This window comes from Staurois parvus, unplaced genomic scaffold (genome assembly GCF_062004578.1).
Source record: "Staurois parvus isolate SC_StPar_1 unplaced genomic scaffold, SC_StPar_1.0 ptg000012l, whole genome shotgun sequence".
Lineage (NCBI taxonomy): Eukaryota > Metazoa > Chordata > Amphibia > Anura > Ranidae > Staurois > Staurois parvus.
In genome coordinates this window covers 1-16677 of record NW_028317808.1, presented here as the reverse complement: position 1 = coordinate 16677, position 16677 = coordinate 1, and the positions used below count along the sequence as shown (strand labels likewise).

The 16677-nt window shown below is 43.4% G+C and overlaps 1 protein-coding gene across 1 annotated transcript in view; it reads left to right on the top strand.

Annotated features, from left to right (window-relative positions):
• LOC149473652 (tudor domain-containing protein 7-like) overlaps positions 1-11672 on the top strand; it is a gene marked incomplete at its 3' end in the record, with an annotated part of 118813 nt that extends 107141 nt beyond the window's left edge. Inside the window, exons 12-13 of the mRNA XM_089674769.1 lie at positions 6681-6767; positions 11511-11672. Of these exons, the coding sequence (XP_089530895.1) occupies positions 6681-6767; positions 11511-11672 (249 nt within the window). The remainder of the gene's footprint in view (positions 1-6680; positions 6768-11510) is intronic.
• Between the last annotated feature and the right edge of the window lie 5005 nt (positions 11673-16677).

The following is a 16677-nucleotide window of genomic DNA, read 5'->3' as shown; positions in this document are numbered from 1 at the left end:
GTTCATAAATTAAGTTATGTGTAATAAAATGGAATGACACAGGTAAAAGGTATTTAACATGCTAGCTGAAAATTTTTGAATACTTCCTACTAAATCCTTTGTTGGTAATGACAGCTTCAAGACACCTCCTGCATGGAGAAACTAGTCACATGCACTGCTCAGGTGTGATTTTGGTCCATTGTTCCACACAGACTTAACCCCTTGACGCCGATCACACGCAAATATGCGGCGTCTGGGCCTTGACGCCGAGCGGTCGTATATTTGCGTGCAATTAGAAAATACATATATGCTGAGAGCGCGCGCCCTGCGCACTCTCAGCACACGTGTCCGCAACTCCCGGAAAGGTCCCGATCTCCCCTTTCGATCGGGACCTTTTCAGATCATGTGATGGCGAATCACAGCAGTCACATGACCCTAAAACCCTGCCCCGCCTCCCGGCTTCTGAAACTCTTAAAGGGCCAGGAGGCGCCGGCGCAAAAGGGTTAAAATCTTAAAGGTTCTGTGGGCCTCTTTCATGAACTCTGCTCTTTAGTTCTTTCCATAGATTTTCTGTTAGGTCCAAGTCAGGTGATTGGCTGGGCTATTCTAGCAGCTTTGTTTTCTTTCTTTGAAACCAACTGAGAGTTTCTTTGGCTTTCTGTTTGGGATCATCTTGCTGAAATGTCCACCCTCGTTTCATCTTCATCATCCTGGTAGATGGCAGCAGATTTTTATCAAAAAAGTCTTTGTACATTTTTCTATTCATCCTTCCTTCAGAGATATAACGTTTGCCAGTACCGTATACGGGAAAACAGCTCCACACCATGATGTTCCCACCTCCAAACTTCATTGTTGGTTTGGTGTATTTGGAGTGATGTGCAGTGCCATTTGACCTCCAAACATGTTGTGTATTATGGCATCCAAAGAATTCAATTTTGGTCTCATTTGACCAGACTATATTCTCCCAGTATTTCACAGGCTTGTCTAAATGTTGGGCAGCAAACTTTAAATGAGCTTCAACATGCTTTTTCTTCAGTAATGGAGTCTTGCTTGGTGAGCTTGCATACAGGCCATGGTGGTTGAGTGCATTACTTATTGTTTTCTTTGAAACAATTGTACCTGATAATTTCAGGTCTTTCCGAAACTCTCTGCAAGTTGTCCTTGGCTCTTGGACAACTCTTCTGATAATTCTTTTCACTCCTCTATCAGAAATCTTGTGAGGAGCACCTGGTCTTGGCTGGTTTATGGTGAACTGATGTTCTTTTCACTTTCGAATTGTCCCCAACAGTGCTCACTGGAATATTCAGAAATTTTGAAATCCTTCTGTAACCAATGCCCTCAGTCTGTTTTGCAAGGTTGCAAAGGTCTTGAGAGAACTCTTTGCTTTTACCCATCATGAGATGTTTCTTGGCGAGAACCTTGGTAATGAGGCCATCAGTTGAGATTGAACCAGATGATATTATTTGCACTGACAAGGGGCAGGATTGCTTTCTAATTTTCAATAGATTTCAGCTGGCGTCTTGGCTTTCCATGCCTTTTTTGCACCTCCCTTTCTTCATGTCTTCAATACTTGTGTCATTCCGTGTTATTTCAGATAATTTAATTTCTGAACATTTTTTTTTGGTTCCTTTATATGTATGGATTGCATGGGTTGTTGACATGTGGTGAAAATTTCATACCAATAGCACCTTTTGAAATATATTTACCGAGAAAATGGTGATGTGTTTAATACTTATTTTACCCGCTGTATACAATTATGTTGAAAAAAATGTTTTGGTTTACCTATAAAAATCCTTTTCTTAGAGTACTTCACAGAACACAGGAATCCCTTCCTTTGTGTTCCTCAATGCTTGTTACAAAACCAAAGCTTTGCTTACTTGGGAGGGGTTAGACCTAGGCAGGGAATGCAGCCTTTATTGGCCACTGTCTATTCACCCGAAAGTGAGGACATAACCCAAGTAGTAATTAACACGTAATGTTCTTCAAGTAAAGGCTTTTACAGGTAAACCTCAAAATCCTCATTTTGACTTTAGGTCTGATTTACAGCTGAAAGCCAGTTACCCTAATTACGGAGTGTGAAAATTGAATCTTACATCATTCTTGGTCATTTTGACTATCTTGTGCTAAATTTATGCAAACATATGGGAAGCAATCTAGGTATGTTCCCAGAGTCCAGTATTCCTCATTAACATTATTATTTTTATTTATTATTATACAGTATTTATAAAGTGCCAACAGTTCGCTCAGCGCAGTACATTACAATGGGAGACAGAACATGCAACAGTACAATAACAATACAATGCGATACACGAGGGGTTCGAGGGCCCTGCCCCTTGGAGCTTACAATCTAGGAGGGAGCGGATAGTGGTACAGGAGGAAATAGCTGTGAGGGATGGAGTGGTAGGAAGAGTGGAGGAGGTTGGGAATTATCAGGGGGTGGGGTAGGCTTCCCTGAAGAGGTGGGTTTTCAGGGTACGCCTAAAGGAGAGGAGAGTAGGTGATAGTCTGATGGATTGGGGGTAGGGAGTTCCAGAGGATGGGTGACGCCCTGGAGAAGTCCTGGAGGTGGGCATGGGAGGAGGAGACCAGGGAACTAGAGAGAAGGAGGTCTTGTGAGGAGCAGAGTGTGCGTGCTGGGCGGTACTTGGATATTAGGTCGGTGATGTAGTTTGGGGCAGAATTATGGACAGCTTTGTATGTCAGTGTTAGGATTTTGAATTTGATCCGTTGGGCAATCGGAAGCCAGTGGAGGGATTGGCAGAGGGGGGTGGCGGAAACGGAGCGGTTGGTAAGGTGGATGAGTCTGGCTGCCGTATTCAGGATCGACTGAAGCGGGGATAGCCTGTGGAGAGGCAGGCCAGTGAGGAGGGAGTTGCAGTAATCCAGTCAAGCATGCAGGGGATAATGGTGTTTTCTCTCTAATCATGCTGAGTGTGTCTTGTTTTGATCACAGCTCTTGCATGACTAAACCGTATCTGAGCTACTGTTAAAACCCAAGTTTAGTTAGTCCCGGTAAAGCCCAAGTTTTTTTTTTTTTGTTTTGTTTTGTTTGTTTTTTTTTTAAGCTGCACAAGATATGGTACTTAAATTGAATGAGAAGTGTCCCTTGTGCTGGTGGCTGCTCTTTGTTTAAATTATTTGTCCTCTGACCCCAATGAAAACCGCTCTACCAATGGAGGAGGTGTAGCTTTCATTTATCTGCCTGTTCTCCATACATAGAGCATTTTTCTTTGCTGGAAGCTACGAGGTGGCATCAGAAAGTTTCAAGACTAGTTGTTTACTTTTTATCTATGTTTACACACTATCGCCTTCAAAATAGTCCTCTTGCACAGCAATAAAGCATTCCCAGCATTCCTGCCACTTCTAAAATGTGTCCTGGAAGTATTTTTTTTCAAAGAGCATCAAGCCAGTTCTGTAATTTGCTCTGAATCTCTTCAGTGTTGTGTAAAGGGCAACCTTTCAGCTGGATCTTCATCTTTGGGAAGAGGGTGAAGTCCGCAGAAACCAAATCATGTCATATGTCTCTGTGGCAGATTTGCCCAGTTTCACAAAGAATTTCACGTTTGCACTTTGTTCTAACTTGCTGTCCATGATGAAATAACAGACATGGTAACGCATGTGGTCAGAATAGCACCAGTTGCACAGCTCCCGATGTAAACAGGATGATGTCTTTTGGCACACTGACTTATAAAAGTCGGTGCTCCCTGTGACTGCGTGCAGCCTTGTGCCGTATGGGCAAGCAGATATACTGACCGATCTGCAGGAGACCTGCATGGCATCAGCAATCTGATGATCGTTGGTGCAATACTTTACAGGCTCCTGCAGCCAAAAATAATAAATGCACATTTTATTTTTACCTGCAAAAAATATGTCCATTTATTATTTTTGAGCAAAATGTGAACTTATCCTTTAAGCTTTAACCACTTCATGTCCGGACACTTTCACCCCCTTCCTGTCCAGGCCAATTATCAGCTTTCAGTGCTATCACACTTTGAATGACAATTGCGCAGTCATGCAACACTGTACCCATATTAATTTTTTTAGCAATTTTTTGAGACAGATAAAATTTTATTTTGGTGGTATTTATTCACCACTGGGATTTTTATTTTTATTTTGCTATATAAATGAAAAAGTTCAAAAATTTAGAAAAGTGTTTTTCTTATAAAATTTTGCAAATAAATAGTATTTCATCATAAATATTGGCCAAAATTTATTCCGTTATATTTTTAGTAAAAAAAAAAAATAACCCAAATTAGTTTATAACCAAAAATGATAATTTTTAAACTTTTTTTTTAATTTTTAAAAAAAGTTAAATATTTTTTTATTGATTTTTTTTTTTTTTTTGTTTTTTTTTACATACTGTCACCCTAGCACTGCAGTGTCACCATAGAGACACTGTACTACTTGTGGGAGGTGATGAATATTTTTGTTTTTTTTTTTTACACGGATTGCTTTTACACCCATAAAGGATGTAAAAGCAATAATTTCTCCTTCTCTCTGGCTGCATTCTTGCAGCCATTGAGAACTACTGTGTGAGCTGTGATTGGTTACAGCTTGTCACATGGTACAAGGCTGTTGTGAATAGCCTTGTACCATGTGACCTCTGTGATCATTCACAGATTTCACACGTAGTAAGGAATGTCACAAGTGACATCTTGTTTACTACTCTGCATGTGATCACTGATTGGCCAATGGGAGGTGGTTAATACCACAGGCAACACTTAGGGAGGTAGGTAAGCTTAACTGGCATTTAACCTCCCTGGCGGTATGATTATTTCAGATTTTTGGTGCTGAAAGCGGTACCATTATTTTGCATGGAAATATGTAGTTTTTTTATTGTAGGCTGTAATTTTTAGGAATAACTCACTGAAATCTGTCCGAACAAGAGTCTATTAAACATCCCGGGTATGATAAAATTTGAAACACGAAATCATAAATTATAATTTAATAAATAATCATAAAAAATAATAATATAATAATAATACATTTAATTCAATAATATAATCAAACCGAAAACACTGAAATTTGAAATAGAGCGCCAAGTTCGTACATTGCTGAGCAAAGTCGCAAAATCGTTTTCAGTGTCTGATGACGAATTTCCCCCACGAATCATTATCACTCAATTCTGCAAGTGGTTCTGATTTACTATCGCTGTTCTCTAGCTGGTCTAAAACCGCTTTTGACCTAAAGGGACACTTTTTGGACGCCATGGATTTTTCTAAGTTTCCAGGCAGAAAGAACAGACAAAATGTAGGCAGGGCACAGGACAAAGCACTAGGGACAATATGTATGTGAAATGGGTTGAAACAGCAATGTTTTACTGTGAAAAATGTGTTTTGAAAAAAATTACATTTTTTAAAATTTTCAAATTTCCCGCCGCCCGTACGTCCCGACGTCACGGGGACCGGAACACAGAAGCTGGATGCCGGCATCAGCCGGAGGAGATGGCCGGGGACGCTTCAGGGGACACATCGTGGGAGCGAAGGACAAGGTAAGCTCTGCAGGGACTCCCTTTGCAGCGCCGCATGGTAAGCCCGAGTGTAGCTCGGGGTTACCGCTTTTGGTACTAAAACTCTACCCCGAGCTACACTCGGGAATACCGCCAGGGAGGTTAAAAGCTTTTAATTGAAGCAAGCAGATTCTGCAGTTTATGCTATTTTTCAGCAACCTGCTTGATGTGGCTTTTGTTACATTCACTATAACCAACAGTTGCACATAGGCAAGGTAGGATTCATACTAGGTAGATGAAATTCAGAAGATAGTCACATTGTACATTGTTTGGTATATAGTTGCCCAGAGGTAACCATTCAAGCTTGGTAGATAGCCGGCCCTTCCTGATGATGGTCTTCCTGAGGTTCTATATAGGCAGCTTGATTATTATGCAGTCTTGTTGATATGTCTAATTAAAGAGTAACTCCACTTTTGTTGATAAAAAAAAAAACATTTCTCTCTGGGTTTTCTATGTACATTGCAAGGATTTTAACACACTTTGTTGCAGATTCCTACCTTTTTGGTATTCTAAAGAAAGAGCTGTTTGTGTGTGTCCATGTGGAGAGTGAATCTGTATGGAAGGGATTTTATAATTATCAATCAGCTGCTGCAACTGCAGGGCTCTAATGAGGAAAATCACAGGGTCTGCATCCCTTTAGATGAGATTGCCCTTTGGGAGTATCTCACCAAAAATAACTTTGTTGCAGGATATGCCAAAAATCTGACTTTTATCTTAGTGCAGACTTCTGGGAAAATCAGTGAGCAAATCACACAAGCAGGAAATGTTTCTTGGGTGCGTTCTGTACACCACCTGTGTACAGAATGCCTCCAAGCAGTCATATTACATTGCATTTTACAGAAAAGTACAGCGCTTCAGATTGAAAAGGAAAGCTACAATTCGTTACAATATAACTTGTGTCATTGTATACGCTATATTATTTTTTTAAATTTAGCTTTTTGGTTAATGCTAAAGTGGGGGTTACCCTTTAAACTTTATCTACTGACTGTAAAAGCAATTGGAGTTTAAATGATTTAGTAGTCATTTATCTTCTTAAAAATCATTTTATGTAATGCACATTTGTTGGCTTTTTTGGGCATATGTTGAACATGCAGTATTTAACATTTTTTTTAATGTATAACAGTAGAAAATGATGGAAATATTTTTGTTTAATATGTTATCAGTAAAAGATGGAAATATTTTTGTTTACTAGACTGTCTCTTCGGATTTATTTGTTTCCCTTCCCTTCTGCGGAAAGATATGCTTGTTCCACAACAAGGGAAAATGGGCACGTGTGGAGGTGAGTTTTATCATGTTTTTTCATGTAAATATGTAAATTTTCAAATCTAGAAATGACCCTGTCTCAGTGCAGGGAAGTTGGCTTTCTCATTTCTACAAATTAATCAGAAATTTGATCTTCTGGTTAACTGTGCAAACTCCTTCCCCCCCACACCCCCAACCAAATTTTATCTCCCACAAATGATCTTTCTGATGATGCGTCTTCATCTCTAACCTCTGTTGTAACCTGGCCTTTTTCTTGAGACTGGCATAGGGACAGTTACAGACAAAGTGAAATGTCAACATACAAGGCTAGTCCCTGACGTGTCACCTCTCACAGTATATTGTGGGTGGTTCTCCTCTTCTTTTCAGGGTAAAGAGTGACACAATTAGGCTGATAAGTACTTGAGAATGTTCACACAAAAACAGTGAAGATTCACTTCAATTATCCAATTTTGTGCAGATGAAATAAATTGAGAATTTGCTTACACATGATTGGATCAATTGTTTTCTTAATTGCACACCTTCAGGTGATGACTCTGGCAAAGTTGTTAGGACAGCCTTTATAAGCCTTTTGTGTGTGTGCGTGCGTGTGTGGTTTTTTTAAATTCTTCTGTCCTTATGTGATGAACATCCTCTCACAACCGAGATCAATTTTTGGCTTGTAATTCTAAAAATTGTATTGGGACCTTGCCATATGGAAGAAGTTGGGCCAGCTTGTAATTTTGCCTTTGGCACTCACTCTCAATACAGAAGTGTAACATGGTGCAGTTAGCTGCACAGTGCTTTACAGCTCCAAGGGGTTAGTGGTGATTGGAATTCTGGTTGTTCCAGTCCCTGAGGACCACCTCCAAGAAGGAGCTTTTTTTTTTTTTTTTGTGAGGTTCCACTCTTTACACAGCAGCCTGTTGGTAGTTCCTGGAACCCGGATACAGGGTGGGCAGTGAGAGTACCTAGGCTGGGAACAGCGTGTCACACGTGGGCTATGACAATTTCCAATAGGTTGTTGTAGCCATGGTCTTGCATGTGCCACTTTATAAGGCTTGTGAGCCACTTTTCACAGGCTGGGGACATTTTAGTGCAGCACTCCCCCTGACTCCAGGTGACACCTGAGCACATGCTATGCTACAGATGAGTCAATACAGCTCTAGCTGTTATCCTACTCCAAGATTGTGGCCCAAGTCTCCACAACAGCTTTCACACAGAACAGCTGCATCCCTTATGCTCCTCAGCTACAGTCTCTGCACTAATTAAGGTTGTGAGTATCCCTCTGGAGATCCCCCCCACATTATGGCAGACGTCAGAAGGGAAATGGGAAGGAGAGCTGTCCAAGGCTGTATCACACTGATGCACCTATTCCGGTTGGGCTGGGAGTGCAGCTGTCTTCTCATGCAAGGGCCATAATGAGATCATTTAGAGTTCCTCTCAAAACTCTGCACCTATGTTTTCAGACTTGTGCTAGTTTCCTGTAAACAACGTTTTTAAACCTAGGCGGTTGCAACAGAAGTGGGAGCAGGTACCTGTCAAAATCTGGTACCCGCTCCCCAAAGGTGCCAATTTCTTGCCGGGGTCAGGGAACCAGTCCTTATTTGCTATTATTACTGGTATTTATACCACGCTATCAATTTACGCAGCACTGTGTGTGTGTGTGTGTGTGTGTGTGTATATATGTATATATATATATATATATATATATATATATATATAGTATCTCCCAGAAGTGAGTACACCCCTCAAAATTTTGTAAATATTTTATTATATCTTTTCATGTGACAACACTGAAGAAATGACACTTTGCTACAATGTAAATTAGTGAGTGTACAGCTTGTATAACAGTGTAAATTTGCTGTGACCTCAAATTAACTCAACACAGAGCCATTAATGTCTAAACCGCTGGCAACAAAAGTGAGTACACCCCTAAGTGAAAATGTCAAAATTGGGCCCACAGTGTCAATATTGTGGGTGGCCACCATTATTTTCCAGCACTGTCTTAACCCTCTTGGGCATGGAGTTCACCAGAGCTTCACAGGTCACCACTGGAGTCCTCTTCCACTTCTCCATGATGACATCACAGAGCTGGTGGATGTTAGAGACCTTGCGCTCCTCCACCTTCCATTTGAGGATGCCCCACAGATGCTCAATAGGGTTTAGGTCTGGAGATATGCTTGGCCAGTCCATCGCGTTTACCCTTAGCTTCTTTAGCAAGGCAGTGGTCGTTTTGGAGATGTGTTTGGGGTCGTTATCATGTTTGAATACTGCCCTGCAGCCCAGTCTCCAAAGGGAGGGGATCATGCTCTGCTTCAGTATGTCACAGTACAGGTTGGCATTCATGGTTCCCTCAATGAACTGTAGCTCCCCAGTGCCGGCAGCACTCATGCAGCCCCAGACCATGGCACTCCCACCACCATGCTTGACTGTAGGCAAGACACACTTGTCTTTGTACTCCTCACCTGGTTGCCACCACACACGCTTGACACCATCTGAACCAAATAAGTTTATCTTGGTCTCATCAGACCACAGGACATGGTTCCAGTAATCCATGTCCTTAGTCTGCTTGTCTTCAGCAAACTGTTTGCAGGCTTTCTTGTGCATCATCTTTAGAAGAGGCTTCCTTCTGGGACGACAGTCATGCAGACCAATTTGATGCAGTGTGCGGTGTATGGTCTGAGCACTGACAGGTTGACTCCCCACCCCTTCAACCTCTGCAGCAATGCTGGAATCACTCATACGTCTATTTCCCAAAGACAACCTCTGGATATGAGACTGAGCACATGCACTCAACTGTTCTGAGTGGAACCTGTCCTGTTAAACCACTGTATGGTCTTGGCCACCATGCTGCAGCTGAGTTTCATGGTCTTGGTAATCTTCTTATAGTCTAGGCCATCGTTATGTAGAGCAACAATTCTTTTTTTCAGATCCTCAGAGAGTTCTTTGCCATGAGGTGCCATGTTGAACTTCCAGTGACCAGTATGAGAGAGTGAGAGCGATAACACCACATTTAACACACCTGCTCCCCATTCACACCTGAGACCTTGTAACACTAACGAGTCACATGACACCGGGGAGGGAAAATGGCTGATTGGGCCCACTTTGGACATTTTCACTTAGGGGTGTACTCACTTTTTTTGCCAGAGGTTTAGACATTAATGGCTGTTAGTTTGAGGGGACAGCAAATTTATACTATTGTGCAAGCTGTACATTGTGGCAAAGTGTCATTTCTTCAATGTTGTCACATGGAAGATATAATATATTTACAAAAATGTGAGGGGTGTACTCACCTCTGTATGTATGTATATGTGTGTGTATTTTTTTTTTTATTTATTTCACATTGACACCAGTCCCTCCCTCAAGGAGCTTACAATCTTAGGTCCCTAACTCACATTCATACATACTAGGGCCAATTTAGACAGGGTCCAATTAACCTACAAGCATGTCTTTGAAGTGTGGGAGGAAACTGAAGTACCCGGAGGAAATCCACGCTAGCACAGGGAGAACATGCAGGCAGTGTCAGTTTGGATTCGAACTGCCGACCCTAGTGCTGCTAGCAAAAAGTGCTAACCACTTCGTCCTTAAAGCAGAACGTCCCCAATAATATCTTTGGCAGGTTCTCAAGGTATTCCCCTTATATATTCAGGTAAGAGGTTCGACCACTCTTTTATTTATCTCTGCTCTATCATATTACTCATGGAAAGAAGAAATCTCATAGTGTAGTATATTCTATTTGTTGGATATAAACTTTCAAAATAAAACTACTCACAAAACAAAAATCATTCACAGCTTTTCTATATAATAAACTGAAAGGTAGTGCGCTCACCAAAAGTATATGACCCACTACACATGCATAGGTCCAAAACCTTATTCATATAGATGGTAACAATCATTCATAACCCCCCTATGGTGTATAGACAAAATGGGTAGGACGCTTTCCAGAAATTATGACCCACTAGTTTTATGTAGGTCAAACGCGCTTTTCATAAGAATTCCAGTTTTTCAAGCTTTTTATTTTTACCTTCTATAAATCCACCGTTGGTTTCATCCAACCATTTCTCAGGAGCAATTATAAATGAAAAGACAGACAAAACAAAAAGCGAAAATGGGACAATCGTGCAGTATATCTTGGTTCAATTAGTTACCACAAGCACTTTATATGCTTACACAATAACCCACATACGTTGTTCTTTTAAGAATACCAATCACTAGTGTCTGCAGTGACAAAAAGACCACTGTACAATTCTCCACATACTGTCCCTTTAAGAGGCAGGATCACTTATGCTCTGAATTGAAGGGTTACCATAAAAAATATATAGTAACAGCCCACCATACAACTCTGGTGTACTGTCCCTTTAAGAAAGGTATATATAAACCAGCAGCCCATAAGAGAAAATCTCCTTCAGAGTTTTATCTTGTATGAACAGGAGGTCTCTTTGAAGCCAATTCCCAGGCTGCGAGTCAGCCATCCATTATTTTTTTGCACTAGTTAGTATGCAGAAAGAAAGGAACCGATAATGTCCTGAAGAAGTCACATGACAAAGCGCTTTGACCGGACATCACATGCACACAGTAACCGGGAGTGCAGCTTTTAATGTATTTGAAAGAAACTGTACCCATTTCATCTGTTTGAGAGTATAATACCTAATAGAAGTGCTTGTTTTTTGTTTTTTAAAGTGCTGCACTATGGGCTCCTTTCTTTTTGTACTGTTTTTTTCACAGTGAAACATGAGGGTTTAAATTATTGAATATGTTTATGGTGTTCATTCCCTTGCAGATAACAAGTGTCCACAGCAGTCGCACATTAGATGTTCAGTTTTTAGATTCTGGAACCATTGCTTCTGTGAAGGTGTCTGAACTGAAAGAAATTCCCTCTCCATTCCTGCGAGATATAATCTCAATACCACCTCAGGTACTCCAACTGTTGCAGTGGATTGTTGTACCATTTTATCTTCCTCCTAACTGTCCTTCTCTCTTTAAGTGGCGGTTCACACTAATGTAGTGCGGAATTCACTCTGATGTTTGTACGTTTCCTGCACCGCATCAAAATTGCACTCCATTCAAGGGAGCCACTGTGGGTGTGTATATTAACACCTCAAAATTGGTTTGCAAAACGCAGTGCAGTTTGCAGAATTGGATGGCATGGGTGTGAACACGTGCGATGTGCCACACCTCATCATTGTGAACTGGCATTGAAGACCTTTTCAATCTGTATGTTTTAAGACATTGTGGTCAAGTAAAAATATTTCTCTTATGTTCATTGAGGGGCACAGCTGTTTCTTCTTTGCCCTTTAACAAATGGTTTTATAGCCCCATCTACAGGAGTAGGACACTAGGCAGAAATAGCTGGGCAGTCCTCTCCGGGCATAAAACCCCCTCTCTGCTATAAGCAACCCAGTCATTCTGCCTAGTGTCTTCAGGAGTATGGATGTGATGTTTTTACTGGGACTTGTGGTCCCATGGCTTTTTTGCTTTTCTTTTTTTTTTTCTGGAATTTTTCTTTTTCAGCGGAGATCTATCAACACTGGGGCTGGGCGACAGACTGCATAATCTAGATCCAGTGGTCACCCAATTCTGACCAGCAAGTGAGTACAGGCCGCTAGCTCCACGTTCGTTTTGCTGTGATTGTGCCCCATCCTGGACCAAGGCAGCCAGTGAGTTAAACTTCTCATGGGGACACACATGACCGTGTTAGTGTTACCCTTGGCCAACAGCCCCCACTTCGGTGGAGAGGAGGATCTGTTGTGGGATCCATATCCACATGCTCCAGCTAGATTGGTAAGTGGATGCCCCCTCCCTTCCATCTCTGGATGCGGCATGAGACGTGAGTACTCCCTGGGGTGGTCGGTCTGTATGTGGTTCTCCTCCTCCCCAACAGGCCTGGGTTTCTGATCCTATCATCCTCCCTCCCCTGCTTGGGAGCATTGGGGATGTGCTTTTGGGGCATTCATGGAGTCACAGTACCTAATGGTGGCGGCTAGCCCTTCCAGAGGGAATCCACCAGTGCGTTTGGATGCCCCTGCCCCCCTCCCGGGGTCATTATGTGCAGAGCCTTGGGGATGTATGGTGCTGGCTTTAGAAACTGGCAACTGAGGTATTCTTTCCTGTGCTGCTGCGCTCAGTTCATCTCCCCCCCCCCAACAGCGTACCCGTGGTCGGGCTGTTGGCAAAATTTAGGCTAGGGATTTACGACCTACTGGAGCTGGTGAAAGGTACCTGCCCTTTTCCCCGGAAGTAACTTTCTCACGCGCTCTGCTGTGTGTTGGCCCATCCCTCCTTTACTGATGAGCAGAACAGTAGGGGCGGGGTTCAGCAGGCAGCACTTTGCAAAGACTGTTGCGCCCCCATGTTTCTTATGGGTATGTTTCCTTCAGGTTTCCCTGCCGTTGCTGCTTTTGCTTTTCCTGCTGGAGGAGCGATTTAAGGCTTGTGCTGGGTTCAGATGTGTCTGTGTGTCCTGTGGTGCTGCTCTGCACTGTTCCAGGGGCGGAATGCGGTGAGTGGCGGACGCAGGATGGCATGGCTAAGTGGGTCTCCTGGCCATTGTACTTAGGGGAGAAGGCTTCATCTGTCACCATTCCCTGTGGGAATAGACGCGGGGGCCACTCCACTAATGGCGGTACCCCTGCAGGCCTGGAGATATATTCTTTCCATGGCTGTGGCGTTTTGTTTGTAGCGGCTAGCTGTATTTTGGTATCTTACCAATTTGTGGAAGCCCTTTTGGAAAAGCGGATCGCTTCATTTGTAGTGGAACCACACCTCCAGATTTTTCACAGCATCCAGGTTGTTGGTGGAGGAATCCCTGCCTTCCAAAGTTCCCTGCGGGACCGTAGGCGGCAGCAGTCGTACATACTTTGTTACGTTCACCTGCAGGACACTGTGGACAGTATTGGTCAAGGCTTTGATGCCCCTGGCATTTAGGGAGAAGGTCGTTGTGTTGTGGTAGGTTTGCCTTGGGGAAGATGCCCCCAGTGTCTAGAGAACTGACGGACCAGTCCAGAAATTTCTGGTCCAGAAATTAAGCTACACTGGAAAACGCACACAGGCACAGGAAGAACATGCAAACTCCAGGCAGGAGGTGCCGTGGCTGGGATTCGAACCAACGACCCTAGTTCTGCCAGGCAGAAGTGCTAACCATTTAGCCACTGTGCTGCCCATGGAATGTTCCTTTGCTTACACTCTTGCAGAAGGTTGCCTTCCTAGTTGCTATTGTTCAGCAGGTGTCTGAGTTGACAGCTCTGTGTTGTAAGCTGCCCTATTATTAGCCTTATTTGGCTATTCCCTTCTATTCTACACTGAAGGTGGCCTTGGCTTTGCACTTGAATAAGGACATGTCCTTTCCTTGTGTCGTTGGCCATCGTAACCTCAGGAGATGGTGTTGCACTCCTTGGATGTGATTCAAGCATTCCTCTCTTTGACGGCCACCTTCCAGTGGTCTGATTTTCTTTTTGTGCTCATGGATGGTCCGAGGACAGGCATGGTGGCTTCTTCTACCACTATTTCCTGTTGGAATGGCACATGAAGGTGCAGGTGTATGCTATTACGGGGCGGGAGCCTCTCTTCCCCGCGATGGCGGACGCCACTAGGGCGGTTGATGCCTCATGGGTGTTTCAACTTCAGGCGTCTGTTTCTCAAGTTGCAAGAAGCGACCTGTTCATCTGTGCACACATTTCCTAAATTAATAATAATAATAATTAAAAAAGCGGTTTCCGTGTTGGCATCTTCTGATGCTAGCTTTGGCCACTATGTTTTGCAGACGGCTGTTTAGGATTCCTGGGCACCTCTTGGAGTGGTTCAGAATGTTGGAATGTTGCCCTGGGGTTTTTCTCCATTAGTTGATTTGCCCACCCCTCATTATGGCACTGCTTGGGGACATCCCTTTTTGGTAATGAATAAAGAAAAAACATCAGTCAATGTCAGTCAATGAACATCAAAGAAAACTCTAAGAGTTCATTTACGGACACAGTGCCCACACCTCTATGGAGTTTTCTGCTTTGACACTACCTGTGACTGACTGGGTTGCCTATAGTAGAGAGGGGGTTTTATAGCCAGAGAGGACTGCCCATAGGAGGTGCCGAGTTTTTGTCTGCCTAGTGTCCTACTCGTGTAGGTGGTGCTACCCTGTTGGTAATGTATAAAGAAGAAACAGCTGTATCTGTCAATGAACTCAGAGAAGGGGATTTTACAGCGTATAACAAAAATTCCCCTTTTTCCATTTTGACATTTGCTAGTGCAAAAAAAGCATCATACACCTGAAAGAGCTTTGAACAGCTTTGAATTTGATTTTAGGCAATGCAGCCATACACACATACTGCTCCGTAAATTTAATACACTTGTTTAGCGATCCTGAATGAACTTGGCAGTGATAGTCATTTTCACTACTTTCGTTCTCTTACAACCAACTGTGCGGACTTGAGTTGTAGATGAACAGCTTGGAAATGTCTGACCTTGTTTAAGCAGGTTTTGTTATATATAGGAGATAAATGGTCCATCGTAAAATTGCCATTTTTAATTTATTTTTTTTTCAGTTAACTTTTTGTATTGACATTGATTAATTCACGATTTGTGCTGCAATAAAATTATAAATGGATGATTGAATGAAAAATTGTGTGTATGGCCAGCATTAAAGTGATTGCAAAGGCTAAAGTTTTTGTTTTTTACCTTAATGCCTCATAATCAACGTAAAAAACCCTTCATGTTTTGCACCCCCCAACCTCCCCCAAATACGTACCTGAGCCCAATCTCGATCCTACTGTTTGCCCTAGAGCAGTGATGGCGAACCTTTTTGAGCCCGAGTGCCCAAACTGCAACCCAAAACCAACTTATTTCTTTTAAAGTGCCAACACTGCAATGAAACCTGAATATCGAGCTTTTGGTTTAGAAAAAACAACTCGTACAGTAGTGCAAACTAATTAACAGTACAGGGATGACCAGAGACTGCAGACACAGTACAGGGATGACCAGAGACTGCAGACACAGTACAGGGATGACCAGAGACTGCAGACACAGTACAGGGATGACCAGAGACTGCAGACACAGTACAGGGATGACCAGAGACTGCGGACACAGTACAGGGATGACCAGAGACTGCGGACACAGTACAGGGATGACCAGAGACTGCGGACACAGTACAGGGATGACCAGAGACTGCGGACACAGTACAGGGATGACCAGAGACTGCGGACACAGTACAGGGATGACCAGAGACTGCGGACACAGTACAGGGATGACCAGAGACTGCGGACACAGTACAGGGATGACCAGAGACTGCGGACACAGTACAGGGATGACCAGAGACTGCGGACACAGTACAGGGATGACCAGAGACTGCGGACAGTACAGGGATGACCAGAGACTGCGGACAGTACAGGAGATGACCAGAGACTGCGGACAGTACAGATGACTGCTGACCTTTGGGGAGGGAGGGGGAGCGGGTACCTGAATTTGACAGGTACCCGCTCTTACTTCCGCAGAGTTTTTTTTTTATCTTACCTGTTCCTTTATCCAGCCGCGCGCTGTCTTCCCGGCTTCTGTAGTGTGGGCGCTCGTCGGACAGCCATATGCCCAGTGCGCATGCGCGAGAAGCGCTGCGCTTTGTGATTGGTCCGGCGGCTTCTGGGATCTGTCATGTGTCCCAGGTACCGTCTTACCATTCACAAAGAGCACTGCTTCTTGCGCATGCGCACTTGGGACCCGGCTGTCACGCACACTACAGAAGCCGGGAAGACAGCTGGACAGAGGGACAGGTACGGTCCCACTGCAGAGCTGAGCGGCCGGCCCGGTATTCTGACACGGCGGCGGTGGAAATACCGGACCGGCCGCTCTATATTCGCTCCATAAGACGCACTGACATTTTCCCCCCTTTTTTGGGGGAAAAAAAGTGCGTCTTATGGAGCGAAAAATACGGTATTCTCCTGGCGTGCCCACAGATAAGGCTCGGCGTG